At 49.9% G+C, this 21785-nt stretch overlaps 9 protein-coding genes across 9 annotated transcripts; 4 read left to right on the forward strand and 5 right to left on the reverse strand.

Moving 5' to 3' along the window:
* Positions 1 to 86: 86 nt before the first annotated feature.
* culA (cullin culA) lies at positions 87 to 3350 on the reverse strand. The gene is made up of 5 exons (XM_040808575.1): positions 3135 to 3350; positions 2989 to 3058; positions 2894 to 2910; positions 805 to 2830; positions 87 to 737 (listed from the first exon to the last, which is right to left on the reverse strand). Exons 1-5 carry the CDS (start codon positions 3182 to 3184, stop codon positions 549 to 551), a joined length of 2352 nt encoding a protein of 783 aa, XP_040662997.1. The 5' UTR covers positions 3185 to 3350; the 3' UTR covers positions 87 to 548.
* Positions 3351 to 4106: 756 nt separating this feature from the next.
* ASPVEDRAFT_121069 (cupin domain-containing protein) lies at positions 4107 to 4640 on the forward strand (the record flags this gene model as incomplete). Its single annotated transcript, XM_040805853.1, has 1 exon — positions 4107 to 4640. The coding sequence occupies one exon, from the start codon at positions 4107 to 4109 to the stop codon at positions 4638 to 4640; it is 534 nt and encodes a 177-aa protein (XP_040662998.1).
* A 221-nt stretch (positions 4641 to 4861) lies between these two features.
* Positions 4862 to 6634, reverse strand: ASPVEDRAFT_280973 (phospholipase D regulator). The gene is made up of 2 exons (XM_040810076.1): positions 6009 to 6634; positions 4862 to 5942 (listed from the first exon to the last, which is right to left on the reverse strand). The coding sequence occupies exons 1-2, from the start codon at positions 6280 to 6282 to the stop codon at positions 5083 to 5085; spliced, it is 1134 nt and encodes a 377-aa protein (XP_040662999.1). The 5' UTR covers positions 6283 to 6634; the 3' UTR covers positions 4862 to 5082.
* Positions 6635 to 6643: 9 nt separating this feature from the next.
* On the forward strand, positions 6644 to 7992 carry ASPVEDRAFT_36648 (mitochondrial K+-H+ exchange-related family protein). The gene is made up of 3 exons (XM_040811252.1): positions 6644 to 7332; positions 7408 to 7463; positions 7516 to 7992. Exons 1-3 carry the CDS (start codon positions 6890 to 6892, stop codon positions 7860 to 7862), a joined length of 846 nt encoding a protein of 281 aa, XP_040663000.1. The 5' UTR covers positions 6644 to 6889; the 3' UTR covers positions 7863 to 7992.
* Positions 7993 to 8226: 234 nt separating this feature from the next.
* On the forward strand, positions 8227 to 9590 carry end3 (cytoskeletal adaptor protein SagA; the record flags this gene model as incomplete). Its single annotated transcript, XM_040805718.1, has 3 exons — positions 8227 to 8466; positions 8551 to 8785; positions 8851 to 9590. The coding sequence occupies 3 exons, from the start codon at positions 8227 to 8229 to the stop codon at positions 9588 to 9590; spliced, it is 1215 nt and encodes a 404-aa protein (XP_040663001.1).
* A 381-nt stretch (positions 9591 to 9971) lies between these two features.
* On the reverse strand, positions 9972 to 12765 carry ASPVEDRAFT_49280 (putative SNF2 family helicase/ATPase PasG; the record flags this gene model as incomplete). Its single annotated transcript, XM_040814144.1, has 4 exons — positions 9972 to 10837; positions 10901 to 11639; positions 11697 to 12542; positions 12616 to 12765. 4 exons carry the CDS (start codon positions 12763 to 12765, stop codon positions 9972 to 9974), a joined length of 2601 nt encoding a protein of 866 aa, XP_040663002.1.
* Positions 12610 to 13224, reverse strand: ASPVEDRAFT_280393 (uncharacterized protein). The gene has a single exon (XM_040810072.1). The coding sequence runs from the start codon at positions 13187 to 13189 to the stop codon at positions 12848 to 12850; it is 342 nt and encodes a 113-aa protein (XP_040663003.1). The 5' UTR covers positions 13190 to 13224; the 3' UTR covers positions 12610 to 12847.
* A 2389-nt stretch (positions 13225 to 15613) lies between these two features.
* ASPVEDRAFT_282204 (putative Rho GTPase activator Rga) lies at positions 15614 to 19795 on the forward strand. Its single transcript, XM_040810088.1, has 6 exons — positions 15614 to 16008; positions 16088 to 16118; positions 16178 to 16699; positions 16767 to 18779; positions 18838 to 18933; positions 18986 to 19795. Exons 1-6 carry the CDS (start codon positions 15928 to 15930, stop codon positions 19489 to 19491), a joined length of 3249 nt encoding a protein of 1082 aa, XP_040663004.1. The 5' UTR covers positions 15614 to 15927; the 3' UTR covers positions 19492 to 19795.
* Positions 19796 to 20091: 296 nt separating this feature from the next.
* On the reverse strand, positions 20092 to 21781 carry ASPVEDRAFT_36653 (DASH complex subunit ASK1). The gene is made up of 4 exons (XM_040811254.1): positions 21577 to 21781; positions 21414 to 21520; positions 20438 to 21362; positions 20092 to 20368 (listed from the first exon to the last, which is right to left on the reverse strand). Exons 1-4 carry the CDS (start codon positions 21647 to 21649, stop codon positions 20232 to 20234), a joined length of 1242 nt encoding a protein of 413 aa, XP_040663005.1. The 5' UTR covers positions 21650 to 21781; the 3' UTR covers positions 20092 to 20231.
* Between the last annotated feature and the right edge of the window lie 4 nt (positions 21782 to 21785).

Here is a 21785-nt window from a genome sequence, read left to right on the forward strand (position 1 = left end):
CTTTTACATTTGATGCTTTTGCCATTTCTTCGACGATGGGATTGATATGATTGATTATATACATATTCTTGACTTGTTTTGAGATAGGCTGGTGGTTGGTGGTTTGGTTTTTCGATTAATTGATTTCCTGGAAACGACCTATACTGAGGACATGGACCTACTGACATACTGCGTACATGATAAACATGCAAAAACTGGGCAATGAAATGGATATGTTGCTGATTCAGGCTACCAAAGGCGAAAAAGAAATATAGTTAAGCGTACTTCATCAATTAGACTACGACCTATTTTATCTAAAAACATTACGGCGTGGGCACATTCTCTGTCTAGATAGAAAACGGTGCAGACTCAAGTCGCGGCCAGCTTATGGGCCGGCGGTAGGAACCGAAGGAGACGAAACGTGAAAAAGGGATAGTGAGATAGCGCTGGCTGGATGAATTCCGTGTTCTTGCAATAAAAACGCCTGGGATGGGGGAGGAAAAAAAAATAAAAAATAAAAGGCAGTAATGGAATAACAATGAATATGGTGATTTGATTGTATTAGGCAATCATGCAATGTAAGAAATTTCATCGCCGTCCAGACGCTCGATGTAATCCTTCTCCATCAGGGCTTCGATGTTCTTCTTGATGTCGGGTACTTGTGGTGGGAAACGTGACTTGACTTGATGGATCACTTCTTGCACAAGTTGCACATGCTTCATCTTCTTCCGGGACTTCATGATTCTGACGATGGCGGACTGGATTGAAAGCGTTAGTGAATGTTGTACAAATACGAGAACAGGAAATAAAAGAAGTAACACATACCTGAAGCAGAAGCTTGCGGTCTTCCTCAATCGTCTTGTGCGTGTCGTCCGTCTCGACTTTCTGCTCGGACTTGATTTGAATGTTGAGATTGACCTTGATCTTCTTGTTCTTGAAGTTGTAATTGAGGGTGAAGGTCGTGCCTGGGCCAGGCTTAGATCCCTCTGGGCCGATGGTGAGAACCTTAGCCTTCAAGAAGATACTGAGATTCGGATCAAGCATTTCGGGTGTGAGAGAAGTGGCCTTTTGGATATCTTCGTATGTCAGGGAGTCGCTCTCGTTGAAGAGCAGAAGAATACCCATTTGGAAAGTCGATACTTGGAATGTGTATGGAACCTTGGTGTTCTTGATATAATTAGCCTTGATTTCGCCCTTGCACAACTGCCAGAGCCAGGTCAGCTTTCGACCGTTATGCTTATCGAAATAGAACTTCTGGAACCGCTCCGAAGTCTTGACAATTTCAGGAGGCGCAAGGAAATCAGTCGATGGCGCGTTAAGGGGCCAGAATCCAGTTCCGAGAATCTGGAAATGTGAGTCCACAAGTTTCTTCCGGTCATCGTCGTCTAAGAAAGATTTATCAAGCCAATCTTTGTAGCTGGAGTTCAGATCCTTAGAGATCTGGATGTCCTGGAACATTCGCTGCAACTTGTTGGTGTATTCAAAACCACAAGCCTCCTTAAGTTTGCTAATCATGCTTGTCTCAGCATCGTCAGATACTGAGCTCACGTGGACCAGCCGCTTAGCAAGCATCTTAGAGTAGAATTTCTGGAAGACGTCCTTGTCTTCAATATACTTGAAAACGGTCATGATCTGGACCAACATCTCTTCCAACTCTGACTCCTCCGCAGCCTTTGACCCCTTCTTCAATAGAGAATCCGTGTACCGCGCCAGTAACTCTGGTGTTTTTGTAGAACCAGACTTACAGATCTTGTTACGATTCACGAATTCGCGGCAAGCATTGTCGAGAGAGCGAACAAACTCGGACTCGCCATTGAAAGCTTCCTTTACGAGACTGTCGTATCTGGTGTGCACCGATAACAATGCATCGACGTACATCTTGGGCTCGAAGGATTCACCTTCAGCAGCTACCTTCTCAACTGCAGATAGACCAGCTTTTCTCACGTGCGCCTCGAACTTCGTCCGGAGAGGGTCCAGCCCATCTTTGATACGCGACAAAAGCCGATACATTCGGGCAAGGTCTTCTTGGCGTTCATTGTCGAGTAGTGGTTGGAACTCATCGCGCAGAAGCTCAGAGTGTGCAGTAACAAGCACATCCAAGCAGGTTTCGGTTAATTCTCTAGCAATATCATTGTGCAAATAGAGCCCGACACGTGCTTTCTCTTCATCGAGACGGACTTCTGCCTTTTTCATATACTCAACAACGCTGTTCTCCGCAACGAACTGGCGGGATTCATCTTCGTAGTAGACTCTGGTTGCTGCAAGGAAAGGCTTCTGGAAATAGAAGCGGTAAATTTCCAGTGTGGACTTCGTGGGGTCGGTTTCATCAAGTCCCAGGGAAACAAATGAATCGACAATACTCTTAATTTGCGACTGTTCGATAGTTTCACCATTCCGTTGCTTTTCGACAAGCTTGAGAACCGCGCCCATGACCTTGTCGTGTACCTTGACGAAAAAGTCCTCCTTCCACTTGACTAGGTGCTGTGTGTATACATCGTAGACATTTTTCTTCCCTTCGTCAATTTCTCGCTTCACCCAGTGACGGTTGAGGTATCTGAAAAGGTGGTTGATATATTTGGCAGCGTTGGTATATCGCTCCCATTCACGGATATAGAATGCGAGCAAGGCCTCGTCCGCATGGCCTGTCGATTCGTTGTAAACATGGTCAAGGTGGCCCGTCAAATATTCTCCGAGTTTTCTATAGAGCTCCTCTCCGAGCAAATGCGCTGCGACGGTCAGTTGTCTGAGCTCGGAGGTTGGGACCAAATTGTTTGAGGACGAACCGCCACGCTGTGATTGTATAGCTTGACCGCTGACTGCTTTGTGTGAGGTGCAAAAATTGTGAACCGCTCTAAAAGATGGTTAGTGATGAGGGGGGCGAGGGATATTAGGACCCTTGAAAGGGCAGACGCACGTGTAGAGGGCCATGTACTATCGGAAGATCGATGAGTTAGTAAATAAGTTCCCCCAGTAGCAGAGCCCGAATTCGGTAATGATGAAAGAACATACGGTTTTCATATCCACACCCTCCTCCAGCTTTACCATAACATTGTTGATACCATTCTCGAGAAACGCCCATCTGTAATGGTTAGTCGATAATCCGAAATGGAAGCCGTCACAGTATCAACCGGCGAGAAGATGATGTATAGACTCACGTTTCTTCCAGGTCATCCTTGTGAGGGGTCAGAGGAATCATAGGGGCCATATTGATCCGGGGAAATAACGCCGGATGGACGCGAATACAAGTGGAAACTGGTTATAGAGCGTCAGCGCGGAGCAAGCAGTCAAGGGATGAACGTTAAATTAAGAAGAAAAATACCCACCGAATCGAAGGCGCGATCAGACAAGAGGCAGGTGAGAATGAGATCGATGCCCAGATGGCTTGACTCGCTCACTTCCAGAGCGGTGGGTAGCTCGACTGCAGTTGAGAGAGGGGGGCAGTTACGCTCGAAAACAGAGGAAGAAACGACGGTGGAAGACGAACCAGCTCCCGGATTACAACGCAGAAGCAGAACCCTGTAGAAATCGAAGTGGAGGAGAGAGTTAAAATAGAGACAAACTCAAGAAGGGCGTGGCGGCGTTGGGGCGATGACAGACGACTGAAAAGAGTTGGCGGAGATGTGGTCCAGATCAAAGGCGGTCAGCTGTGAATCTACTCGCACCGTCAGCCACCTTGTTGTATTCTTTTATTCTTTATCTCTTTGCTTTGAGTTTCTTGACAAGCACCTCTGTTTCTTTATTTTGGAAGTAGAACCCCTGCATTTACAAATCCCAGAAGATTTCTTGGGAGGTGCTTGCTGTTAAGCGCTTAACATCAGGCTCCAAACATACTTGTGACTGGTTGGAAGAGAGGTCTTGTTGCCTGAAACATTCATGGCGCCTAGTCAAAAAATACAATGATCTCTTGTAAGCCATTACTGGACTGCTGGGTTATAGTAATTATGGAGAACACTGTACAGCTTAATTTCTGGTCCTTTCTGATGAACAGAATGTGACTCGCGGATACTGAATACGTTGTGGAGGTATCCATGAGGCTCTTTCTGTATGACGTCATAGCATCCATTAATTGCGGACGCAGTGCACAGTATCTATAGATATTCTTTCTCTCTTCAAACTCGTTCTACACAATGACAATTCAACCGCCCTCAGAAATCAAGATCACCTCCCGTCAAATCCAAAAGTGGGAGCGGATCCCCAACACTTCCATCCAGTCCAAGCCTCTCTTGATCTACCACCAAGCCTTCGATGCGTCAGCCGATGCCTTATCGAAGCATCTTGACAAAATAGGCGAGGTCTCCCCAAGCTGGGTTTACACTATGTACAGCCAAACGCACTTCCATTCCACTAGTCACGAGGTTTTGGGTGTCGTTTCTGGCTCTGCACGTCTTTGTTTCGGAGGAGAAGGGAATCCTGATCGGTTTGAGCCTGAGGTCTCTAAAGGGGACTTGATTATAGTCCCAGCTGGAGTAGGTCACCGACTTCTTTCCGAGTCTGGTGACACTGGCTCCTTTAAGATGGTTGGCGCCTATCCACGAGGTAAGTCCTGGGATATGTGCTATGGACAGCCCGGGGAGGAAGGCAGTTGTCGGAACATTGGGGGCTTAGATTGGTTTCACGCGGACCCGCTGTATGGGGAAGAGGGACCTGCATTGCATGTTTGATGGGGGTTTCATTTATGGGAACGACACTTTGTCAAGAGCAACTTTTGATTATATTAAGCCATATTATCATCCGCACTCCTAGATCCACAGGGTATTTAATAATAAGACTTCCTTTCAACCTAAGCGAGACATGGTTCATTCGTAGAGTTGTATCCAAAAGACAGAACATTCGTAAGCAAAACCAACGTGTTGGGGCAAGATAAAAAGAAGATAAAAAGAAAAAAAAAAGGTTCAAATATGCATCAATCACATGGTACCAGCCACAGACACTAGATGTTGCAAGCGAATGAGAGGAGGAAAACAAGGAAGAGAATGACTGCGGCGTCTGTGCCGCTTCCGTAGAGGACCGTCTGGGACCTACTTTGTTGACACTCGCTCGACAAGTCTATCCATTATAAACCGTGATTAGCATTTTAGATCCAACAAATAATGAGGTGGCTTCTTACCTGAGAACACTGATCGAAAATGTGACGAGCCAAGCTATGAGTGCAATTAGTAGAACAGAAGCCAGGGCTTTCTGACGCTGACAGATAGCGTCGTTCTTAGGGATCAACATTTGGTTGATCTCTGCTTCAGTGCATGCGCCTTCCGCGCTCGATAAAGACCCGAAGGCTATACTCAGATTGGCTGAGTCAAAGACAATAAAGAAAATATCTAAAAGAATGAGTCGTGCTTTAGCTGCTGGAGAGCGAAGTCCCAGCGGCTTGGATGTATATTCATCCCAGGTTATGTAAATGAGGTAAACCAGGGCAACGGCATCCACAATGATCGCCATCAAGGCTGAAGGTCCTTGGTGTCGGGGGAAGTTACTCGAAAGATGTTGAATGGAACCACCTAGGGCCAAAGCCACTAGGGAAAATGTCCACACTGTCAATCGGATAATCATCGGCACAATTGGACTCTGTAGAAGGGTATTGTGGAAACGCTTGAACCAAATTTCACGTCGCCGTTTCTTCTTGAGGGGATCATCGGAGTTTTCATCGGGTTCGAGCTGCCCGCGCCATGGTTGTGAATAGTCGCCATAATTCTCCGCTAGCCATTCTGGCGTTACGAGCTTTTCCTCTACACCGGCTTCTCGGGGATATGCCATGGTCTTGGAAAAGTTTTTCCACCGTGATTCTCGGTCCAAATCATACTCGAGGCTTCCCCCACGAGTAGAATAGCCGGACTGCTTGGATGTTGCGTAGGGTGAGTGATTGTGCTGCGCGACGAGAGCATCATTGGGCTGGGAAGGTAATAGCCGGGACGTGGCGTTGGCTTCGATATCATCATCGGCTGGGTATTCAAAGGACCGAATCCAAGCTAGATGCACATCCGAGTCAGTAAATAACTTCCAATGCCCAGCGCGCCCAGAGAGAAATTACTTACCCGGCAGTGTCCGTAGTTTGCTTCCCCATGTTGGAATAGCCTCGGAGTTATCTTCTACTCGGTCCGATAGCACTGGCGATAAAGCCGTTGCTTTATCCTTCGATTCGGTATGAAGAGGATTCATGGAAGGGCTATCGTTGTTTTGCCAATCGGGGAAACGGTTTGAAGGCGCCGAAGTCCATTCTGCGGCGGATGATTTCTCCATCAGCGGATCGTCCGGCAGTAGGCTTGGGTCGGGAGGCTGGACTCGAACTTCGCGCGCATCTTGGGCCATTGCCCTGCGGTTCAAAGTTCGGTGAAGTGAGGCTGTGCTGACAGGAGTTGCGCTGGAACGGGCTGCATCGCCTCGTAGCCCCTTCTGTGAAAGGGGTTCCAAAGGCCTGTCCGGCCGCCGAGCTGACCTCGCAGTGACGCTCGAGTGAATTATGCGCGAACGAGTGGCGGCGAGGAAAGCACAGAAACCGTGAACCCAGGAATGTGAGCGAAGGGTGTTAGTGAACAGGCTCGGCCGTGAACTGGGTATCGTGAGACATCGTAAAGTTGGGACTGGACTAACCCGGAACAGTCCCGTTGCCGAGTAAACCCCGGCCCAAATCTCGGATTGTGGAACTGGCCCTGCATGGAATGACGTCCATGGTTTATCACTTAACTTGCTTCAACGCCGAAGCTCCAACTATACGATAAAAAAAGTTTCACAATACCCTCCAGAGTACTACAGAGGCAACGCTAAAGGCATGGTACTTTCCGTCGCTCGCTTTCATCGCCTGTTCCCCTTCGTCGCTCGATAGTTGCGCTTTTCTTGGCTGCCCGCAGCTCCTTTCTTACCAAGCAATCAATCCCAAAATTTAGCCCCAAGAGAGCCCAACATTGGACAGTGCGCCATGACCTTGCGATTATTTGTTGTTCCAATCTCTACCCGACGAGCCTTGATCTACGCCCGACTCCTGCGCAAAGATGTTTCGAAGGAGCGTTCCATCCTAGACCGGATCACCGACAAGGCGGCGCAGACTTGGGCCAAATGGGAGGAGGCTGATAAGGGCTGGAAGACGCACATTGTGTCGTGGGGGAATCGAGTTCAGCAACGGATACCGTATGAAGAATGGGGTCTTAAAAGCATCCCCTCGTTGAGCTCCCAACGGCGAATTGACGAATCACATGAGAAAACACGCGTAGATGTCTTATTCCCAGGCAATGCGATCAAGGAGGAGAAGCTGATTCCCATGCTACACCAACTCTCGAAAGAACGACAAGAATTGCATCGACGGAGGATGTGGTGGAGCTTCATCGCTGCCCCCTTGACGGCGCCGGTTGCCCTGATCCCTATGTATGTTTCATGCAACTCGCGAACTGAATCCTTGCGTGGATAATGCAAATCCGTTTCTGACCTTTGAATCTATAGAATACCGAATATCCCATTTTTCTACCTCGCATATCGAGGGTGGTCACATTGGCGAGGTTGGCTTTCCACATATCCCTATGTCTGTACTTCATACTTACAACAGCCTAGCTTTGAACGGGTCCAAACATTTGCAGTTTCTCGTCGAGAAGAATTTGCTCAATCCCATATCGCACCCCGGGTTAGTGGAACTATACGCGAAACGCGTCTCGCGCACTTTAGAAGAGACGAATCGCGAAAGCCCAGTTGCAGAGATGGTCGAGAATGTAGAGAAGAGCGATGACAGGATATTACTTCGAATGAAAGATGCGAAGAAGCTTGCCACGACGCTCGATGCGCCTGGGCTTGCATTGGAAGCGGAACGGGCCATTCTTCAAGTCTCAGAGCAGCTCAAAGCGCCAGAAGCGTCTCAACAAGAAAATAGCGGCGCAAAGGCATCAGAAAAGAAGCAAAAATAAGCAGTTTGGATGACATTGTTAGATTGCATCAGTCTGTGTACTATACCGTTTAGTGCTGTATAATATGTGCCTAACATTTAGAAGAGCACACTCCGATAAAACAATCTCAAATCCATACTTCATACCTAGAAAACCCCTACAGGACTTTGTATCCGTTTCGTCCTCACTGTTCTATTGATAGAGGACGGCGGATCTACCTTAATCCGAGGGCCCCGTTGGAGCCACATCGAATTGCGGGACGCCCGAATCTAAAGGAGCTCAACTATCAACACGGGGACATCTCCGCAGTCGGCTCCCATTGCTTCCTCTCCCTCAACCCCCCTCGTTTCCTACCCGAAGATAACTGCTGAAAGCTACCGACGCCATGTCGAGCAAAAAGATTGAGCAGTGGGAAGTTGAGCGATATTGGGAGATCTTCTCCTCGCTGGCTGGCGGCCAACCCCGTTTGAACAACTCCCAGGCCGCCTCCGTGCTCAGGAACAGCCGGCTTCGCGACGACCAGCTGGAGAAAGTCTGGGATCTGGCCGACCTGGACGGTGATGGCGAGTTGGACTTTGAGGAATTCTGTGTTGCCATGCGATTAGTCTTTGATCTGGTCAACGGGGTATGTCATCATTTCTCCGACCTAGGTTGCTCGCCAAGCGCGCATGTTCATCTACAAGTTCCCTATAGCTGACATCGGTTCAAGGAATTACCGCAAGTCCCTAAAACACTTCCCGATTGGCTCGTTCCTGAGTCCAAATCTCATCTTGTCCACGCTACCCGTGCTCTGAGCGGAGGTCAAGAGCAATTTGAGCACATCGAGGATGAAGACCTTACCCCCGGATTGAAAGACGGATTCGATTGGTATATGAACCCAGGAGACAAGTCCAAGTACGAAGATATATACTCTGCCAATAAAAACCAACGCGGTGAAATTGCCTGTATGTGCCCACCCCCGAGTATTACCAAAGTCCTCCCATACGCTGACTGACAAATAACTTTCCAGTCGGATCCCTGGAACCGCTCTATGAGTCGCTTGATGTACCTGACACTGACATTCGCTCGGCCTGGAACCTGGTAAACCCATCTGCGGCGCCTGAAATCAACAAAGACGCAACACTCGCCTTCCTCCACATCCTGAACTACCGCCACGAGGGCTACCGCATCCCCCGCGCAATCCCCCCCTCGCTGCGTGCCTCATTCGAGAACAAGCAAATCGACTACCAACTAGACAGCGCACGACCGGCGCAAAGATGGGGTGCAAATGGGGAGACGGAAACTTCAACAGGCCGCAAGACCAAGTTCGGTGACACATACCTGAGCCGACTCGGTGTCGCCGGTAAGACATCCTACACTCCCAAGGGCACGGACTTTAGCGACACGATCCAGGATGAGGAGTGGGAAAAGGTGCGCCTGCGACGCGAGCTCTCAGAAATAGAAGCCAAGCTGCAGTCCGCGAACAAGGCCGTGGAAGACCGAAAGTCAGGCCACCGAGGCGATGGTCGTCCCAATTGGGTTCTTATTAAGAAAGAGGCCCTTCAGCTTCTGGAATATAAGGAGCGAGAACTCCGTGATTTACGCGAAGGCACAGGGCGGTCTAAACTCGGTGGAGATGTCGAACGTCTCAGTGAGGATGTCCGAACAGTTGGCGAGCAGGTTGAAGGATTGAAGACTCACCTCATTCAACGGAAAGGGGTCCTTGAAGATCTACGGAGAGAGGTTGAAGATGAGCGGTCATCTCGATAGTCCGATCGCTTAATCTACGCTCGTATTCATTTCTTGTACCTATGGTGGTTTTGATCCTGTATGTTTATATAGAGCCACTTTCTTGGCGAGGTGTTCAGGCGTCGAATGCATCTGGTTTCCTATCTTGAAGGTAACCCATATTATTGATTCCGCGTTCATACCTTGCGAAATTAGACTTGCTGTCAGATACACAGTCTATATCGTGTATAATACATCTAGTACATAACAAAATCCCCGAAGCAGGATATACCCAAACAACACCACTGCTAGTACGCCCCAATAAACCCCAGAAATCCCTCCGGGAACAAAAAACATTGCAGTGCGAGCTCCCAACCCAGCCTGGGACCAGCTGACCTAACACCAGAATAAGAGCAACTAAATTCACTTCCGCTCAAGCTGAGCCATAAGGCCTTCACCATCTCTCTTTGTCTCAACAGCCTTGAACGCCTTGCCACCTTGGTCAAGACCCTTCTCAGCACGCACATAAGCCTCCTCACTGCGATCCGTAAGGGTACGCAGGTCTTCGTCTGACAGGATAGAGGACGGATCCGAGCTAGCCTCAAACCGTTCAAACTCATCCTCGCCCAGAGCCCTCTTCAGCTCGTCCACATCATCCCGGCTCACAGTGGACTCACTAAGCAGACTCTTGAACTTGCCCTTCTGGATGACGAGACGCTCCAGACGGCGTTTAGAATCAGCCTTTTCCAGGAGAGTCTGCTCGACTGTTCCTTTAGTTGCGAGTCTGTAGACGATAACGGGCTTCGTTTGGCCGATTCGATGGGCTCGGTCTTGAGCCTGCAGGTCCTGCTGCGGGTTCCAATCAGAGTCAAATAGGATGACTGTGTCTGCGGCAACAAGGTTGATACCCTGACCACCGGCACGAGTGCTAAGGAGGAAGAGCTTGTAGTCTTTGTCTGTGTTGAAGGCTTTGATCTGGGCTTGGCGGTCTGTTTGGCTGATTGCACCGTCGATGCGGCAGCAATTCCAGGAGCGGAGGTAGGTGGCCCAGTCTTGGAGAATGTCGAGCTGGGTTTTGAACTGAGAGAAGATCAGAATTTTGTGGCCCTTTTTCAGGAGCGAGGGGATGAGGCGATCGAGGAGAAGCATTTTCCCTGATGCTGTGACGAGGGATTCATCAATAGAGGATGAGTCGTCGGCCCATGGCCAGTAGAAGTTGTGAGGTGAGTTGCAGGCAAGTCGGGCTTGCATTACAGGGTTTTGCATTTTCTTCTGAGCAATTTCGCGCTCTGTGCAATGAAAGCGTTAGTATGAGAATATGATTCTTGGAGAGTGATTGTGTGTGCACATACTGGCAAGTTTGATAGTGTTTGCTCTTTCAATCTCTTCTTGTTCCGACTCGTCGATACTCTCAATGTCTAGCTCCTCTTCAATACCTTGTTCCAGACGTTGCAATTTTGAGTTGAATTCGCGATCACTGATGTCCTTGTAAGTTTGCGGTGCCTTGCGTCTACGTACAGAGCTAGCCCTGCTTGCGGGGGTAGAATCCCGACTGGAGCGGAGGCTCTTGTTCGGCGTCGAGGCTCCGCTATTACTCGCACTGCGCTTTAGGCTTCCTGGGCGTAATATCCTGTCGTTCTTCGCCAACAGACGCTGTGTCGCCTTCTCCTCAAGGTACTGACGCCCTGTGCCATTGAGGATCTCCCGGTAGAGATCCTTCTGCTCGGCAGTCAAAGGCGCATACAAGATGTACTCTCGTTTCTTGGGAAGACCGGTCTCGACGTCCGTCTTAACGCGCCTAAGAAGGAACGGCTTGAGAATTGAGTGCATGGTGGAGACCAGATTCCGTTTCCGATGCTCAATTGTGCCTGTCTGGCCATTGTTATCCAGCACAGATGAGAAATCAAACCAGTTTTGGAAACTGTTCAGGTCATTGAAGATTTCGGGCAGCAGGAAGTGCAGAAGTGACCATAATTCGGTGATGTTGTTCTGTAGTGGAGTACCCGTGATAAGGAGTCGATTGGCGGAGTTGTACGACAACAATTCCTTGATGAGGCGGCAGTTCATATTCTTCAAACGGTGTCCTTCATCCTGTGCAATGTTAGTAAACTTGACCTCCTGCAAGAGATTGGAGTTCCCAAGACGTACCACAATGATGTAGCGCCATTGGTATTGGGCGAGAAATTTCCGATCATTCATGCAAATCTCGTACGACGTGCAGATGACAGGGAAGTCCGGGTTCTTCTGGTTCCTGAGATTCATGAACTTCTTCCTGAGATCTGCACGTTGATCTCTGGTGCCGTGGTACAGGACCGTGTTGATTCCAGGGGCCCATCTCGCAAACTCGTCCACCCAATTACTTACGGTGCTCAGCGGCGCGGATATTAAGAATGGCCCAGAAACATTATGTTCCTTGAAGAAGGCAATTAGAGATATGGCTTGTACTGTCTTTCCCAAGCCCATCTCATCGGCTAGAATACCGCATAAACCATTCATCCACAATGACTTCAGCCACTCCAAACCTTCAAGTTGATACTTCCTCATCTTACCGCCAGTAACAGGGGCAGGTTGTTGGGTTGCAACAAGCTCCTGCTCACCAAGAACAGTAGGTTTGGCTTCAAACTCATCAGCAGCATGCTCCAGTGCTTCCTGAACGGTGGTGTTCTTCGCCTCGTCAACGTTCATGTCCACCTTCTTGAAGTAGTTCGAGATGGAGTTGCCCTTGGCCGCAGGGGCCGCCTTTTTCCCTTTCCCTCTCTTAGACTTTGCCGGTTCATCCTTCTGTTCACCATTCACCTCAGCCTCGGCCGCTCCGCTTTGTCTTGCGTTTGCACGAGTCCCCCGTCGTTCAGTCGGCCGCGCGGCTCCCTTCTTGCTTCCATCCGCTTTCCCACCTTGTTGTTCCTTCTGCTGCTGTTCCTGTTTCTTCGTGGCTTCCAGTCTCGCCTGTTCCTGCTGCTTTTTCATCTTCTCGGCCATGATCGCGACAAAGACCTACACCAGCACCCGCGCACTCATCAGCAATCCGTAAACCAGCAATGAAATGCAATGGGGATCCCGCCCTCACCTCGCTTGTATTCAGCAGATGCATGAGCGCTTTCGCCTTAACATCCATATCCTCCTCATCCTCCACAGCCCCATTTTGTCCAGATGTTCCATTCTCGTTTGCCATTTTCACATCCTGGTCGACGTCCGTCAGGGGCGACGACGGCTGCATGGTGTTATCGCCGTGCGAAAAGGTAGGCGTGACCGGCGAATCTCGGGTCGACATTTTTGTTGTTGTTTCGCAAAGCTTAAATTTACAAACCGATCCTCATAGGTAAAAGGTGTTCGTCATAGCCACTGGCACGCAGAGAAAAGTGGCGCCGGATACGCGTGACGCCAATCGATGGAGTCGCGGAGGAGAAGAGGGCAGGGGTTATCAATGAGTGAAATACAGATTGCGAAATAACAGCTACTGAGAGTATACAGCAGATCAAAGAAAGGATATATGCCGGGTCCGGGGCAACGCCAGGCAGCTGCCAAGGTGGGAGGCAGTTATGCTCTTTCATTGAAGAATTGGGGAAGACGCGGATTTTCGCGTCGGTGCACGGACCAATTTTAGATTGCTGTGATTCCATAAATGGAAACTCTTTCGACATCGGGGCAACTACTAAGGGCTTAGAAGAAACTCAAAGGGAGCCTGGCACTTGCAGGTAATATAGTATGCTTCTCTATATATGTGTCAATATTAGGATTCGCTTGACGAACATTTGCTTTGCGTATGATTACTTCATACAAGCCTAAGTTAGACCATTCGCATCTCCTCGCTTAAACGGAATCCCTCAGTCATCTCCTTCAGAACTATTGTCTGCACCATCAGCCGAGTCCTACATGCACTCCAATCTGTGACTGTGTCGCTGCCTTCATCGCCCGGGTCGTATATGATACTCGGCTCTATTGGGCAGGCGCTCAGCATTTGACGGGCACCGGATATCCCCTCTATGATATGATCATGCATCCCATGACCTACAATGCGATAGAGATTCGTTGAGGTGTAAAAGAGCGAATTAAGAAAACATGGGAAAATGCGAAGCGTTCGCCATTTGAGAAATCACCGAAAGCGACGGCCATCAACTTAGGAAGGCCAGTTGGCCCAAATGCTCAATCTGCAAAATCTTTGAGACATGGCATATCTTAAGTGGTAGTCGGTCCAACATGGCGACGAGAGCTCTGTTAACCTTTGAAGCAGCTTGCTAGATGGGGTTGATAGAAACTGGAAACGGGAATGAAAAGGAAGGTGGAGGAGGAAAAGAAGGAGGAAGAGTTTCAAAGTGAGATGCAATTGACCAGTTCACCTGAAGCTGGACCTCACTTCAGTTACGTTTGCCCAGCAGAGCCATTCCTGCTTCAACTACTGAGTGAAATACATGTTTCCAGGATAACATGTGCCATTGAACTAAAGAGAAACGAAAAATGATCTGACAAGAAATATGCAAGAGAATTACAGATATTGACTCTTGGTAAGTTCTTAATATACGTCCATTAGGGGGTTTGGTCAAGGCACTGGACACCGTGCAACTGCGTTTCCTGGACGTTGAACTGAGGAATGTCACTGAAAGACCCCAGCATTGTGTGTGCACGTTCTCCCGCATCCATACCTGAGTAGTTGTGGGCCCTAGAAGGACACTCCGGCAGTAAACCAGTATGTCAGGTGCCGGGATAGAGCTAGGCTCTCAACTGGAAGGCGAGAGTCTGGGCTCTTAAATATCGGCCAAGCAGTTAATACACAGTTGAAAGCTTCGGGGCGCTCAGAGTCCAAATTCACGAGCCCAATCACCGAAACACCGTCCGCTAGGACATGTGGCAGGCATGGATCGAGTCCCGCGGTGGTGGTTTCTGATACGATGCCTGACCATTTACCTATTCACGATTAGCTCTATTAGTATGCACTGCATATCAGGTGGGGGTTGAGAGGTCGTCGATTCAGAGTGATGGGTTTGTAAGTGTTATCCTTGACGCCAACCCGCAAATATGTCGACGGGTTTCTGATTTTGTTACTGCCCGCAGTCGTCTCCTGAGACATGCATGGACCGGGCACCAACGAGATGCTGCAGTTGATGTTCATCGCAACAAGAATGGGACCGCTGAGGATCTGAAAGTGAGACCGTTTTTGGTCGGTGGGTGTTGACAATGAGGTCCTTGCAAGTCCTTATACAAAGAGCGCCCATAAGAGTATCGCGCTTGTTTGGCGGTGCCAGTAAGATTGCTGGTGGATCGTACCACTATTTTGCAACATTTTCCTTCGGTTGTTATAATCTCAGGGGGCTCTTGGGGAGCAAGTATATACATGCCTGAGGCAGCAAGGTGTGGGTATACAGAAATTATGGCTGCGTAACACCGCATCTTCTGTATACAGTAGTTTCATGAACTGCTTGCTGGCCATCCCTAATAATCCTGTCGTCCTACGGCAGAGCGAGAGTAATAACAACCAGGGCATTATCACAGTGCAACTGCCGTATCATTGTTTTGCGCACCGACTCGGCGCCCAGTATTTATGCAGGGCAGTGAGTTGGCGAGGGGCTTTGGTGAATTAATCCCGCCCGCCGCGTTTATCTGAAACAATCCTCTGTTTCAATCCAGCTCTCGCATGGACTCCTCTCCTGCCTCAACCTCTTAATCCGATTAATTTTCCGTCGGCCCTCCACTCTTCGTTGTGTCTTGCTGCTAGGGTCGACTCTGCGATCTTGCCCATCGCCTCCATCTGCGACAGCATCCCTGTTGCGATCGACAGGTGTTCAAGTGTATGGTACAGTCCAGCCAGTCCAGGCGTTCGGCCCCCCTCAGTCCCTCCTCCGTTCTGGCCCCCCTGTTCTTCCAATTGTTCTTGGTTCCCCCCATACCTTCCACCTTCCTTAATCCCTCCTCCTGCCTCGCCCTTCGTCCCGCCATCCCTCTCTCGCCATGCTGATGCTTAGCCGACTACTAATCCTGGTCTCTCTTTAGCTTTGCTCGGCTCGCTAGGACCGCAGAAACAACATCTCATCCTTCCCGTGCGAATTGCGTCCCTTCCAGGCGCGGGCCCCGTGTCCTTTTTCTCTCGCAAACCGCCCCCCCTCCCGACCGCCTGTCGTACGCCCTCGCTCGATTGCTGTCATTCCAGGGGCTCACTTCTTGTGCCTCAAATCGCAAACTCTCTATCTTCGGCGGATGTGTGGCTGGACCCCGACCCCCTCGCTTTAAACCATCGATGAATAATAGTCTTGGTTCGACCGATCACTTGTGCGCCCTGTACTCCGTCATCTGTCGCTACCGTTTCCGTCTTGCAGCATTGCGGTGATCTCGTCGCCGTTGTCTTTGCATACTTCTTGTTGAGCGCCGCTTGGAAGTGGAACTCATCATGGAGTCCCCCACTTCATACCCTCCAGAGTCTCCCATGGAGCAGGAGGATATCCCGTTCCCTTGCAAGGGTTGTGGAGAGGTATGCATGAAGCGCCCACTGGAAAAAAGAAAAAAAAAAAAAACCTACCAAGAAATAGGGATGGTGCTGACTTGAATAGATTTTGGAAGAGGGCAAGGCCTTTGAACTAGGTAGGTTCTAGATTTGGATTGTTTCTTCTGTTCAATTTACTGATTGCGCCCTATTCTAGCCGGAAACCGATGGCATATAGACTGTTTTCGCTGCAGCTCGTGCAGTACGCTACTAGACTCGGACGCGCATCTCCTCCTTCTCGGTGACGGGTCGTTGATCTGCAGTAACTGTACATACAGCTGCAGTTCATGTGGAAATAAGATCGAGGACTTGGCTATCTTGACCGGCGAGCAAGCGTTCTGTGCCCAATGCTTTCGATGCCGGAACTGCAAAAGAAAAATTGAGAACCTACGCTATGCCCGAACGTCGCAGGGAATATTTTGTATGGATTGTCACGAGTCCTTGATGCAACGACGCAGGAAAAAAAATCGTACAATAGCTGCAAAGAAGCACGCCAGTCCCAACGTGAAGCTAGACAAATCGCTCCCCTCGCTGCCCCCTGAGGAAGCTGATTCTATGCTACAAGCCGCCGATGACGTCGACATTGATGGATTTGGTGATACCACCATAGAGATTGGCTCTCGGAAGGCAGTGCCTGCGCTGGACGCAGGGAAATCCTCGACTACTACTGAGAATCAGGGTAAGCACGTCCAGATGATACATTGATGGCAGGTCAATTAACTAACTGGCCTCCTCCGCCTCAACAGATAATTTGATCCTACCGTCAAGCACATACCGCAGCAACCGACACTCTGTTGTGCCTACCGAGTCCGATGCAGACGGGGGAGAGTTCCTAATTCCTCTTGCATTTGATCCTTCGGAAGAACAGCGACCGCCTCGTGACACTTCTAGTAGCCGCACTAGGTCCCCAGAGCGCCTACCGACGGAGAGCTCCTCTCCCCACATTGCCTACCAGGAGAAAGGTCGTGATCGCCCAGAGTCCGAATCCCACCGCTGGCGCCAAGAGGAGTCTTTGAATAGAGCGGCAAGGTCAAGCTCTGCCCGGAGTTCTAGATCGGACATCCCACTGGGGCATAAGGGGGCTGGATCTTATTCATCCGCGCTGGAGAGTGGCAAGTCGTCAACAACCATTGGAAGAGACGGTTCGACTCTTGATTCTCAAAGATCTACAGCAGTAGAGAGTTCGACTACATTACCTACTCGCCCATCTTACGAGCTTCGCCGTCTACATGACCATGGAGGGTCTTCGGACTCGGCTGGAGTTGCTCACCCTAAACGAGGCGATTCGCTGGAGACCAGACATAATAAGGTCCCTCGGAAAGAGCTCACACGGTCTCCCGGTGCAAGCTCAGTCAGTCCAACTGACCGGTGGAGTGAAAGGTCTGGGGATGCCCTCAACAAAGGCACCCCTCAAGTTGGCGGGTCGCCCCGTATCCAGCGTAACGATTCGTATGATCAAACAAAAGCTCGCGCGCGTCCGAATTCAATTAGCACGCCGCAGCCGCCAGGGGGATTCCGCTCTGCCGACCAGGGTACCCCGACCTCTCCTCTGCGTTATAGCGGTGGGGGCGACTTCTCTATGGACGAAGATATGGCGCGGATTATGGGCTCAGATGAACATCCCTCCCAATCGAGTGAGTCTTTCCTCCGCCGCGTGTCCAACTCCGTGCGACATGGCCGAAGCTATAGCGATAAAGGCTCGAGATTGTCGTCGAAGGATCCTAAGTGGTCTAAAGCGCCTGTCAACGGATCCTCGCCGAAACAGAATGGTGCTAATGCGTGGACCGATTCTCCAGACAAAGACACAGACGAATTGACGTGGCTTCGCAATGAGCTACGGAAGGAGAGTCAACGGGTTCAAGAACGGGATCAAAAAATTGCAGAGATGGAGTCTGTTATAAGAGCCGCCGCGGACGTGAAGCAGGTCAACACCGAATTGAACGAGAAGCGTTCCACCATGGTGGTTCTGGATGCCCAAAAGGAAATCGTTATGAGGGAGCTCAGCGTTTTGACCGACCACCTAGAATCCGAAAAGCGCGGCGGAAATAGTGGTCCTCTCGATGTGAGCAAACTCACCAATAAGGCTCTGCGAGACTTCGTCGAATCCATCCAGAGTCTGAAAGATTCGTTCACACCCCAGATCGAAGAATTGATTCAGAAGCGCAACGAGGCTACCGAGGAGCTTGCGAAGACTAACCGCATGAAGGATAAGAGCTTCCAAGAATTTGAGCAACTTTCGTCGAAGAATGCCCAGCTAGCCGAATTGAACAACCAGCTTGTGCATCAAATCCAGGAGCTTTACAAGGCAAACAACAATGATGGAGGTCGTGGAACCAATGGCCTTGGAATTTACTCGCACGGCAAGGAGAAGTCTTTATCTTCAATTGATGCATTGAAGGCTGCAGGCGATTTGCCACCATCCGCATCAGCTCCTAACATGTCCGAAGAGGCTGAACCTGCTACCGTTGTCCCGGGTCCCCAAGTTGTCAGCATCCGCAAAGGACAACCCCGCAAGTTCAACTGGAAAAAGGGAGGCCAGAACGTCGCCAAAGGCGTTACGAAAGGAATCAAAGGAGCGTTCATGTCTAGCGAAAGCAATGCTGGTGGGGCAGACGGTGCCACTACCTTGCCGCGCTCCCAAACACAAGATCCCAGTCGCCAAGGCTTTGGGTTTTTCGGAAACCAGCGTAGCAAACAGGGAGGGACGAGGATGCCCACCACTGATAGTGTCCCAACGCTCTCTGAAGGCTCACCAGGAGGTACGTCCACGACAGCGTTTCTCATTGTTAATTCCACGTGCTAATATATCCTCTGTAGGGCTCTTTGGAACCGATTTGGAACAGCGCATGGAGCATGAGAAAAGCATCATCCCGGGTATCATCACCCGTTGTATCCAGGAGGTTGAATTACGAGGTATATTACCCTGGCATCCATTCTAATTTCAGCAAGCTGACTATAAAAACAGGCATGGACATGGAGGGCATCTACCGTAAATCTGGTGCTAGCTCAGCTATCCAGACAATCCGGGAAGGCTTTGAGCGATCTCCTCAGGATTATGATATTTCAGACCCGGATCTTGATATTCATGCAGTGACGTCGGCGCTTAAGCAGTATTTCCGCAAGCTACCGATGCCCCTGATCACGTACGATGTATACGAGAAAATCATTGAAACGGGAGAGATTACTTCGCACTCTGGTAGGGTTGAAACGTTACAGAAGAGCCTCGGAGAGCTGCCGCGTGTCCATCAGGATGTGCTCGAATTCCTCGTGTTTCACTTGAAGCGTGTTGTCGAGCGAGAGAAGGAAAACTTGATGACCAGCCAGAACGTTGCCGTCGTTTTCGCACCCACCATCATGAGGCCGCAGAGTTTGGCGCGGGAGATGACGGATGTCCAGAAGAAGAACGAGGTGGTCAAATTCCTGGTGGACAACTGCCAGGAAGTTTTCATGGGCATGCAGAACAACGCCTAATGATTGACCGGCGTTGTCTTGCCAGTTCCCAACTCCGCCTGATTTGATGGCCATTATTTTTTCATTTGCTTTTTTCGCCCTCCATGTTCCCTCGCGACTGGCCTTTAAAAACAACCCCGAGCTTCGTCGAATCCGACAGCATGTATATATCAGGGGCGGCCGTCCACCCTATTTTCCTTACTTTTCTACATGGCGATGTCTACACTGTCGCGCACTCCCGCAAAGGGCAAAAAACCCCCTTCGAACTTCTGATGATCAGCGCCTCACTCTCGATACCCTTCATGTATCTTTTCCATTACTTGCGTGCTATTTTGATTGCCCTCCATTTGATCCCGCAGGTTCGAAGCTAGTTTCCCTATCAGTTTCTGGTGGTGTGGTGTATGCGTGTTCTCAAAACTTTTAGAAGATTCCCCTTTACTACCTTTCTATTGTCGGTCGATGCGGATATATGGTAACCTAGTTACTATGTATTCTGTGTTGCCCGCTTCTTTTTTGGACTGCGTTAGCTTGTGTTAGAGTAGGGTTAGCCTTCGTGTTGTTACGGCGGTGGCTGAGAATAGCAACATTGAGTTTTATCAACGTATGGATATGAATAAAGAGTGACTTTAATGAGTCTGCTGTTTGTTTTCAATTTGGAGTATCGTAGCTATACATCAGTAAACAAATGTGTACTTCTGTATTTGTGTATCTCGTCTTTATACATGTCCACGGGAGTAATATATTATGTACTACGCTATAAATTAGAAAGTATCGTCCTCAAGTCTCTCTACCCGTCGAATAACGCTCGGGCTTTGGTCCTCCCCTAGCTCCTCAGTGGTGTCGTTCGCACCAGCCGTGAAAAGCAGTTGTTCGACAATTCGTTTTGAAGCTTCCTTGGCTGTTTCACCTGACGTTAGCAAACATGTTCCTAGAATGACCAAAGGGGGCAGGTAAGGATTTCACGAACCTGGTGTCTTCATAAGCCGACTCTGAGGAATATGGAACTGCATTGTCTTGGGCGGGCTAGGGCCAAGTTCATCTTCGGCCTCATCGCCGAACTGGTCATCGTCGCTGTCCCAGTCGTTGTGGCTGCCTAAACCACCCTTGGCCGGTGTGAGAACACTTCTTCCTGGCTTTGGAGTGCCGCGTGGCCGGTTGCCGCTGGGGCGAGACTTGCGGCCCGTACCTGGGGTCTGGGGTTTAAGCGGGGAGGAGAAAAGTTCTGAGTTGAGTTGCGGGGCTTCGGGCTCGGGGCTGGACATGGGGGAGTCCTCGAAGGCGTATTTTGTGGCCGAAGCCTTTGGCGTGACGGCGAACCGAGACCGAGTGGCGTCGTAGCCCTTCCCGAGGGGCGTGGCTTGAACGCGGTAGGTCCTGTCGTTGAGATGGTGCAAGACAGGGTCGGCGCCCTTTTGGGTAGCGGAGTGGGGTTTCTCGTGGGATACGGGTGGGATGAAGGGGGACGAGGACATGAGATCGTCGTTGTAAACTTGGTGGTGGGATCCGCGCGATGGCTGTTTTCCGGGCGTGGTTGGAAGGTAGGAGTCGTCGTCGTAGTCATGATTGTTATCGCCTTCGGGTTGACCGTAAGGGGATGGATGTGCGATCGAGGAGGTCACGGTCGAATCGTTGAGCGGATTATCATGCATAGCGCGCGGAGTGCTGTGCTGTGAAAGGCTTAAAGACGTGAGATCGATATCATCGGGCTTCCGATCATCGATGCGTTCGCTAGACGGAGTCTGGTAGGATTCGGATTCGGTGAGGTTGCTTTGGGAGATGTTGCCCGAGTCATCTTCCGTGAGGGTTTCTTCAACAGTTGTATCCTGATCAGGCTTTTCTTCATATCCAGACAGAGAGACATTGGCACTGGCTTCGAAGAATTGCTTCCAGAACTGGAGGGGCAAATGAGTCTAAGTTCCAATATTGGGGTACAGGTGACGGACCTTTGCGCCATCCCAGACATCGCGGGAGGCTTCAGAGTATTGCTCAACAACGGGAAGAACACTAGTAGTGACAATATGGTGGGCACGGCTGAAGTTATGATCGATTTCTAAAAACCCATTGATCAGTTATCTGCAGAGAAACCGTGTCGGGAAGTTTGTTTACCTTGAAGCGTAAGGGTGATGGATTGTTCCAGCTTCTCTAATTCTTCTGTAAGCGTCAACGGACGCTGAGGCATGGTAGATTGACGCGACATAGCGACAGAATAGATCGATGACCGGGTAAAGCTGTTTGAAGATGCGGTCCGCGGTCTGTTTGAGGTGACGAAGTTGTTGACATGACCTGGCGGGGAAAACACGGGATACCGAAAGGGG

Source organism: Aspergillus versicolor, assembly GCF_001890125.1.
Source record: "Aspergillus versicolor CBS 583.65 unplaced genomic scaffold ASPVEscaffold_1, whole genome shotgun sequence".
Lineage (NCBI taxonomy): Eukaryota > Fungi > Ascomycota > Eurotiomycetes > Eurotiales > Aspergillaceae > Aspergillus > Aspergillus versicolor.